General features: G+C 37.8%; 1 protein-coding gene across 1 annotated transcript in view; it reads left to right on the top strand.

Moving 5' to 3' along the window:
* Positions 1 to 850: 850 nt before the first annotated feature.
* RNF128 (ring finger protein 128) overlaps positions 851 to 10,238 on the top strand; it is a 135,619-nt gene continuing 126,231 nt past the window's right edge. The window contains exon 1 of the mRNA XM_045817551.1: positions 851 to 1,376. Coding sequence (XP_045673507.1) covers positions 971 to 1,376 — 406 coding nt within the window. The 5' untranslated portion in view covers positions 851 to 970. The remainder of the gene's footprint in view (positions 1,377 to 10,238) is intronic.

Below are 10,238 nucleotides of genomic sequence, written 5' to 3'. Positions count from 1 at the left end.
AAATCTCCCTGTCCCAGTAACTTGCCCAGAGCATCTGACCCCATAGCAATGATCAAGTACTGCTAGTGTCTAGTGCACTCCTGGTTAAAAACAGAGCTTACAACAAAGGAAGCATTGAAATAAATAAATATATCTATACATTTGAAATAATGAGAATGTAAAATTCTAAATGTTAAAAATTAAACCTTGAACAATTGTGTTAGAGTATAACACATAGGACATAAATATTAATGGAATGCAGCAACTCCTAAGTATCAGTCAATGAACAAATATTTGAGTGCCTACCGTGGGCAAGGTACTGTACTTGAAAGGATCTCTAGGCACTGAAATATGTTTACTTTTCAATGAATAAACAAGGTGCCACAAGATATTGCTTGGGGAGCCTCTTAATAACAATTAAAAATAAATAAGTCAAACGTATGTAAAATCAATTCTACTAATGCCATAGCAATTAAAATTATGGATCTTAACTTACTCTTGCCTAAATTGGTTGATAGCATATTTCAACAGGGCTTGGAAATACTGTTTGGTGTTTTAGATATTCTGAGAGAGGTAACTTTCAGACTTGTCATGTATATTGCCAAGAATCCAGTTCCTTGTTCCAATCCACTCCATATTTATGAAAGTGCATTAGCTGGGACAGTAGGGAAAAAATGTCCTCACAGGAAGTCATCCAACCCTAATATGCGGACATGTATAAGGTTGGTGGTATTGTTTATTACTAAATTAGGTCTGGTTAAGGATTACATGTGTGTACAGTTGGAGGAGGGGAAGGCCAAAGGGAATGTAGATAACTAAAGTGAAATAGAGCTGATGTATTCAGAGCTTGTGTTGCTTGAGGTGAGATCAATTACCTGCTTGCAACTGAAATTTCAAACTTCTGCTTAGCAGGGACCTGAGTGGACAAATGGTGACTGACAGTTGGAAATATCAGCAGACATCTTAAATTTTATGCGCAAATGAACAAGCAATGAACCAGGAGAATAAGTCCAGTTGTTTTCAGTTGCTTATATTTTTTACCTTTTTATTTAGAATCACAACATCTTTTCCAATGAATGCCTATGTAATTGTGAATTACTACAATGAAACCAGCAACTACACTACAACAGAGACATGTGAATGTGGTGTTTATGGATTAGCCTCACCAGTGGCTAATGCTATGGGGGTGGTGGGCATCCCTAAGAACAATAACCACCAAGCTTGTGACTACAACACTGAGTTTACTAATACTAAGAAGCCCTGGATTGCACTGATAGAAAGAGGTAATTGTACATTTTCAGAAAAAATTCAAACAGCAAGCAGAAGAAATGCTGATGCTGTTGTAATTTACAACAGTCCAGAGACTGGCAACCAGACGATACAGATGGCAAACTTCGGTAAGTAACAATACATAGATTTCCTCAAAAGAGTTAATGTCTTTGTTTATCTTAAAATGGCATTTCCATTTAAAATTACTCTAGGATCAGGCAATGAGGGTGTAAAACAATTTTACTTTAAATTTTATTGCCTGGCACTACTTGAAATTAATTTACTATTATTTGATATTTATAATCAATTTGGTTCAAGGACAAAAGGAATTTATGAACTGCTTCCTGTTTTCTTTAATGATTTTCTTAGCTTATTAGTTTTTCTTGTTGTGTCTTATATAATTTCGTTTTAATAATATGGGCTTTTACCTCTAAACATTAAAGAAAATAAATATTTTTACTTCATTGTTAATCTGTACTTTTCATTTTGATTCATTTTCTCATGTAGAAGGGCTGTTTGTATTCATGTATTACTATAGTTGCATAATGAACTCATTATGATTAAACAATAGCATATTGTAAGTGTGCAACATGTTTACATAAATGAAAATTCAACTGTCTGCTGCATGCAGGTGAGACTTGAATCTATTTGTGGAAATAATACATATGAAAGTACTATGTAAGAAACATTATACATTGCAAAGGATATGGCAGAAATAAAATAACATGTATAGTTCACATCAAAAGTAAAGTTTTCCCTTAGAAACATTTACTTATGACTTCTTAAGTAAATGTAATCATAAATTCATTAACTTTATAAGGGGATTTACTTCTCAGAATTACAATTTTTATTTTATTTTATAAAAAAGCCACATTGCAAACACATGATTTTTTTTTTTTTACCACTGAACAAAAGTATACTTCTGACCCAAGTTTTCTATACTTCAGGTGGGTATGGGTATTTTTCCCCCATACTTGGTGCCTCTCCATAATGGTAATAATAACAAACAAGGTAAGAGTTGACAGAACACATCAGGATAATTGGTGTTACCACTGTCAAGTTTGGCCTTTGAAAAAAATAATGTAAATTAAATTAAACAGGTGTCAGCATTATGAAAGAGAAAGTTAAATTTGCATTAAGAATAGTAGAGTAATTGGAACATTAAAGGTTGTACACATATAATAATGATAATTTAGTACTAATGTTTGAAAAACAAGCTGTCATTTTCCTGGATATTGAAAAACCAGGTGAGTGAATCTTTCAGCAGTACAAAATTATTATAAATGTACAAAACTCTACTTGCTATCTTTTGTAACATATCCTAGAAATTGCCAGAATTCAGACATTCAGACTTCATTTTTAAGAGCACTTCATAAGTATTCCCTATGTATTCTTATATTTTTATAAGAGTCTTTTATACTATATTTTTATACTTTTTTTCAATTTTATTTATTTTTGGAGAGAGGGGAAGGGAGGGAGAAAGAAAGGGACAGAAACATCAATGTGTGGTTGCCTCTCATGTGGCCCTCATGGGGGACCTAGCCTTCAAACCAGGCATGTGACCTGACTGGAAATCAAACCAGCGAACCTTTGGTTCGCAGTCTGTGTTCAATCCACTGAGCTACACGAGCCAGGACTATTTTTGTAGAAATAAATGAGGCAGTTTTGTGAAATGAAGCAGTTTTCTAATGAAAATTAGAAATTAATCTTGTTCTAAGGAAACTACTTGCTCTATGTTTCAATTTCTAGGTTCTGAATACTCTAGGTTCCCTTTTACATAGACAATCACATTCTACTTCTTCATTCCCTGGATATTTTTTAAAGTACAAAAAGTACAAAACTAAATGGTAATCCTGTATTCTTTTTTTAAGTATATTTTATTGGTTACTCTATTACAGTTGTACCATTTTTTTCTCCCTTTTATCACCCTCCACCCAGCACCTCCCTCCCTCCAGCATTCCCCCCTCTTTAGTTCATGTCCATGGGTTGTATATAAAAGTTATTTGGCACTCCATTTACCAAATATTATTAACTTTCCCCTGTCTATTTTGTGCCTAACAATTATGCTTCCTATTCCCTGTACCTTTTCCCCCATTCTCCTCCCACTACATCCCTGCTGATAACTCTCCATGTGATCTCCATTTCTGTGATTCTGTTCCTGTTCTAGTTGTTTGCTTAGTTTATTTTTGGTTCTGTTTTTGTTTTTTAGATTCAGTTGATGGTAGTTGTGAGTTTGTTGTCATTTTACTTTCACAAATTTAATCATCTTCTATTTCTTAGATAAGTCCCTTTAACATTTCATATAATAAGGACTTGGTGGTGATGAACTCCTTTAACTTGACCTTATCTAGGTAGCACTTTATCTGCCCTTCCATTCTAAATGATAACTTTCCTGGATAGAGTAATCTTGGATGTAGATCATTGTCTTTCATGACTTTGAATACTTCTTCCCAGCCCCTTCTTGCCTGCAAGGTTTATTTTGATAAATCAACTGCGAGTCTTATGGGAACTCCTTTGCAGATAACTGTCTCCTTTTCTCTTGCTGCTTTTAACATTCTTGGTGTGTTCCTCCTTGGGTCCAATTTCTTTGGGACTCTCTGGGCTTCCTGGACTTGTATGTCTATTTCCCTTGCCAGATTGGGGAAGTTTTCCTTCATTATTTTTGCAAATAAATTTTCAATTCCTTGCTCTTCTTCTCCTCTGGCACCCCTATGATTTGTATGTTGGAATGTTTAAAGTTGTCCCAGAGGTTCCTACATCTCCTCAATTTTTAGAATTCTAGTTTCTTCATTATGTTCCAGTTGAATGTTTATTTCTTCCATTTGTTCCATATCATTGATTTGAGTCTTGGTTTCCTTCTGTTTCCTGTTGTTTCCCTACATATTTTCTCTGTATTTCACTTTGTATAGCTTTCACTTCTTCCTTCATTTTGCAACCATACTCAATCATTTCTGTAAGAATCCTGATTACCAGTGTTTTGAACTCTGTAGCTGATAGGTTGGCTATCTCTTTGTTGCTCACTTCTTTTCCTGGAGTTTCGATCTGTTTTTTGGGGGTGGGGGGTGGGGGGCTATATTTCTTTGTCTCAGCACACCTATTACATTTTAAGGGGCAGAGCCTTGAGTGTTCATCAGGGTGGGGCAACCCACTTTGCTGCATTGTGGTGCTGCTTTGGTAGAGGGGTCAGAGAGGGAACAATGACTCTTGCTTGGCTCTCAACCTGCTTTCAGTCACTTCCCTCACTTCCCACAAGTGGATTGTGCCCTTTTGGGTGCTGATTCCAAGGTGGGTCGGTTTATGTATGTTCTAATATTTGATGGGTTTCTCTAATGGACTCTCCTGTGAGACTGGGAGTTTTTCCCACTGCCACAACTCCCACAGAATTTTACAGCCAGAGGTTTTGAGGCTTTAGTTTCCTGCACTGGAACCCTGATTTGCAGTCTGTCTTGCTCCTCAGTTGTTCCTCCCAGATTATACACATGTGAATAGGGGATTACCCAGTTGCCAGCTGCTTCCTCGAGTACCTGGTCTGCCAGCCTCTACATTGCAGTGCATCCTGTCTTCCCCAGCTACCCATCTCTTCCCCTCCTATAAGTCTGGATGAATGTTTCATCTTTAACTTTTTGGTTGTTGAACTTGTATACAGTTCGATTTTCTGGCAGTTCTGGTTGTTTTTTGTTTTTAAATTGGTTGTTATCCTTTTGGTTGTGTGAGGAAGCAAAGCACATCTACCTATTCCTCCATCTAGGCCAGAAGGCCTGTTTTCAAAACTTGCTTTGCAACATGCAGTAGGAGCCAACATCTAGTATAATGTAGGTACTCAGCCACTTAATTTAAAAGATTTACCAAAGGTCACTTACAAGTACATCTTACCAAGAGGTGTACACACAGTCATTTGAATATACAGCTCTGAGTCATATTCTCTCTCATCTATATCTGAAAAGCTGTGTTCATTACCTGTTGCAGAAAAGAGAGAATGTATACCAAGGAAATTATAGGATATCTCAATAAGAGGGTGATATAAAGGATTTACAAGATTTAGGCTTGCTTTTCATGATTTGAAGGAAGCAGGCTATTTAACAGCCATCCCATTTTGTCCAAGACTGAGGGCTGGAATATGGGACTTTTAGTGCTAAAACTAGGAAATCCCTGAGAAAACCAGACTGAATTGGTCACTCTAGCAGGCTTTGTTCTGGACTGGGATGCTGTCAGGACATGGGGATAATTCGGTGATTGGATTTTTAAATAAATCTGATTTTTAAGTGGGAAAGACTAACCCAAAGCTACAGCTATAATTGTTAAAGAAGCAACAGTCACTCATGTTAGCCAGGATTGCAGATATTTGGTAATTTTTGTGGCTTCGACACTGTTCATATTTTGACTGAGTTCAAACATAATGATGGAGTGGTCTTTTTTTTTTCCTTGATCTATTTATTACAATTACAAAATGACCTTTTCTCATGTGGATGTTCTATGAGATTGTTTATGTTCAATAAGAAAACACCAAGGCTGGATTGATAGTGACAAACCAGGCCCCAGATGCCAGGGGCTGCATGTCTCTTTCTCACTGACAATGCATTAGCTGTACAGCAGTGCCCTTACTGTTGTACAAATATTTTCTCTCCCCCTACTTTATATTTCTGTGCCTTTCCCATCCTCTATATGCTGCTTTCAAAGTCTCATAAAAGCCTAAGGAGTGCTTCTGCACCCCTTGCCTCTCATGGTTTCATGCTGTGGAGACAGAATGTCCTTCCTCCAGTGCCCAGTCTATTTATAGCCTCCATATTAACAGGATTGTTTTTGCTGAAGGGGAGAACTTACTGAGAAGAGCTCCCACTGAAAGGGAATGGTCTATAGCCTAGTACTTAGAGGTAAACCTTTAAATCAAAGTTTCCTAAATTGCAGTGTGTCTTGACTTGGCATTTGATGGGACTGGAAATAAAAGGATATGCTTATGGTATCCTTAAGTGATCATGTAACTTCACAATCCTTTCCAAATGATTCAGAAACTCCCATCCAGTTCTGTTCCAGATGTGCAAGAAAAGTTAGGACTCAGTTATTAAAACAGAAAATTCAGAACAAGTTTAGTACTTGCTCAGCAAACAGATTTTGAAAGTTAAATACTCTGTAAAATAGGTAAATTGCCTAAGAAATGCTTAAATTTGAATGTAGTTCATTTCAGCAAAATCAGTATTTTTGGAGAATGGTTCTTATGTTTTCACCATTTTAACTGTGTCCAACAAAGTGAGATTTGTAGCATTTCAGAATCCCCAAAACTCAACAATTCCAGAGCAATTAAGTGCATGGAAAGGAAGGGTTTAATCAGAGGAGCAAACTTATGTATTTTAGAAAAAAAAATATTTTCCAGAAATGACAGGAGAAATTTAAAAGTAATATAAATAAAGTGAAAAGATAATAACTTTAATAAGGTTTAGACTCATATACATCTAAAGAACAGCTAAATTTAAAACACTGATCAATTATAATTCAAGTGGATCTCAAATATGTCTGGATTTACTCATCTCCAAGACTTCATCCTCAGACCTCTGGAAGAACTTCCTAACTGATCTTTCTGCTTCTCTTGTCCTCTTCCAATCTCATTCCCAACAGTGAAACCAAAGTGGCTTTTTACAAAAAAGTAAGTCACACTCTGTTTAAAATACTGCAGTTGCTTCCCATGGCACTTAGAGTAAATGAAAATTATTTTTCATGTCTTTACCCCATCACGAATCACCTAGCTCCTGTCTACCACTTTGAACTCAGCTCCTTTCATCTACCCACACACTTACTGAGCACTAGCAATACTGGGTTCATTAAGTCCTTCAATTCCTCTAAACTCTTCCTACCCTTGACCTTGCAAGTACTCGATACTTTCCTCTTCTTCACTCCTACATATTAAACATAAAGTTCTGTTGACTCCACCTCCTCTATTACTTTCATTGAAGCCCAGGTCAATATTGTCTCTCACCTGGATTACTGTAATAGCCTCCCAATGGGTGTCCCTTCTACTATTGCCAGTCTACAGAGTTTAGTCTACATAGCAGCTAGAGTGATCCCATGAAAAAAGTAATTCGATCCCCACTGGAATAAAGTCCAGGCTTCACGCCATGTCCTATAAAGCCCTATATGAACAGACCTTATTCCATGCCCCTCTCTCTTATATTATTATGATTCAGTCCCCCTAGCCTTCTGTTTCTAAACCAATAGAGAAATATGAACAAGCTTCTGCACCTGCTCTTTCTTCTACCTAATTCACTAATTTCTTCTTCATATTTCCACCTAATGCTGCCTCCAAAAATATAATCATGTGCATTATGACCAATCTAGTTCAGGATACTATCATCTCTTACAATGACTACTGCAAATGTCCAACCAGGACTTCCAGCCAAGATGGAAGCATAGGTGGACACACTGTGCCTATTCACACAACCAAAATTAAGGACAACAAAAATTTAGAAACAAAAAAACAACCAGAACAAACAGAAAACTGAACTTTACAGAAGTCTGACAACCATTCATCCAGACTGGTGAGAGGGGCGGAGTCAGCAGCTGGCAAAGAGGGGTCGAGGCAGGAAAAACTGGTGTCTGGCAGACCCCAGGTGCACAGGTAGCAGCTAGCAGACCCCGGGTGTGGGGAGGCAATGAGCAGACCCAGTGAGGAACGCAAGGCTGCTGGCTGACTGCAGACACACATTCACATGCAGATAAACCAGGTGAAAACTGGGAGCAAGATAGACCACATAACCCAGGGACCCAGCGCTGGGAAATAAAGCCTAAAAGCAATGATTGAAAACACCTGTGGGGGTTGAACTGCAGTGCTGGGAGAGACTCCCAGCCTCACAGGGGAGTTAGTTGGAGAGACCCACAGGATCCTAGAATATACAGAAGCCCACCCACCTGGGAACCAGCACCAGAAGGGCCCAATTTGCTTGTGGGAAGTGGCAGAGGGGAATGAAATCTGACAGAGAGTGGAGCAAGCACCATTGTTCCCTCTCTGACCTCGCCCACACATACAACAGCACAACCCAGCAACTGGGGTGCCCTGCCCTGGTGAACACCTAAGGCTCTTCCCCTCATACATAACAGGCATGATCAGAACAAAGAAAAAAAAAGATGGCTCAAATGGAAGAACAAATGAAAGCCTCAGAGTCAATACTTTTAAGTAACCAGAGAGATAGCCAAACTATCAGATGCACAGTTCAAAACACTGGTGATCAGGATGCTCATAGAATTGGTTTGTTTTGATCACAAATTAGATGAAAAAATGAAGGCTACAGTAAGTGAAATGAAGAAAAATGCACAGGGAAAAAATAGTGATGGAAAGAAAACTGTGTCTGATATCAATGGAGTGGACCAGAAGGAAGAAAAAAACATAAAATCAGAAAAGAATGAAGAAATAAGAATTCAAAAAAATTAGGAGAGACTTAGTAACCTCCAGGACATCTTTAAGCATTCCAACATCCAAATTGTAGGGGTACCAGAAGGGGAAGAGGAAGAGCAACAAGTGGAAAACTTATTTGAACAAACAATAGAGGAGAACTTCCCCAATCTGGCAAAAGAAATAGACTTCCAGGAAGTCCAGGATGCTCACAGAGTCTCAAAGAAGTTGGGCCCAAGGACAAACACACCAAGACACATCATAATTACATTAGCCAAGATTAAAATGAAGGAGAGATCCTAGAAGCAGCAAGAGATAAGGAGACAGTAACCTACAAAGGAGTTCCCATCAGACTGTCAGCTGATTTCTCTATAGAGACCTTGCAGGCAAGAAGGGGCTAGAAAGAAGTATTCCAAGTCAGGAAAGACAAGGACCTACATCCCAGATTGCTCTATCCAGCAAAGCTTTCATTTAGAATGGAAGGGCAAATAAAGTGCTTCCCAGATAAGGTCAAGTTAAAGGAGTTCCTCATCATCAAGCCCTTATTATATGAAATGTTAAAGGGACTTATCTAAGGAAAAGAAGATAAAAAATATGAACAGTAAAAAGACAGCAAACTCACAGTTATTAACAACCACACCTAAAACAAAAGCAAACTAAGCAAACAAATAGAACAGAAGTGGAACCACAGAAACAGAGATCACATGGAGGGTTAGCAACAGGGGAGTGAGAGGAGGAGAGGGGGGAAAAGGTACAGAGAACAATTAGCATAGATGGTAAGGAGAAAATGGACAGAGGGAGGGCAAGAATAGTATGGGAAATATAGACACTAAAGAACTTATGACACATGGACATGAACTAAAGGGGAGAAATGTAGATGGGAGGGGGTGTGTAAGGTAGGGGGGAATGAAGGGGGGAAATGGGACATCTGTAATAGCATAATCAATAAAATATATATATGTTTTTAAAAATGTCCTCTAATCTGACCTCCTGCTTTTACTTCTGATGCCTATCCAATATTTTCTCTGCATGGCAGCCAGAGTGATGTTCTAAAACTATAGGTTATATCACATCATTCACCTACTCAAATCCCCCTGTGACTTTCTATTGTTCTTCAAATGAAATCTAAATTTTACCATTCCTTAAAGGGTTTATATGATATGGCCTCTGCTGGCCTTTGTAACCTAACAACACCAATCTCTCACCCTCATTATGCTTTGAACTTCAGATATTTTCTCCAACACCTGAAGCTTTTTCTTTCTGAGACCCCTTTTCCTTGCTTTTATCCCCATTACCACTATCACACACAAGTCCTCCAAATCACATTTTAAATATCTCCTAAGTCTCCCTCAACCACATTATTTCATGTCAAAACCCCACATTATTTAAACTGCTCATTTCTGTTTAAATGTCTTATAAGGCATAATTATTTTGTTATTTTCTCATAAATGTCTCTCCCACTTTAGTGTAAATTCCAGGAGGGCAAACACTATCTCTGCATGCTTGCCATTGTATCCATTATATTGAGCATAGTGCATGGTCTTCAGTAGTTGCTGAATAATGAAAAGTTTAAAAAACTAGAAAGCAATTTCTTCTTATATATGAAAAATTG

This window comes from Phyllostomus hastatus, unplaced genomic scaffold, assembly GCF_019186645.2.
Source record: "Phyllostomus hastatus isolate PE091 unplaced genomic scaffold, TTU_PhHast_1.1 phas_scaffold_28, whole genome shotgun sequence".
NCBI classification, from domain to species: domain Eukaryota; kingdom Metazoa; phylum Chordata; class Mammalia; order Chiroptera; family Phyllostomidae; genus Phyllostomus; species Phyllostomus hastatus.
The sequence above is the reverse complement of the archived record's forward strand: the minus strand, read 5'-3'. Positions and strand labels throughout refer to the sequence as shown.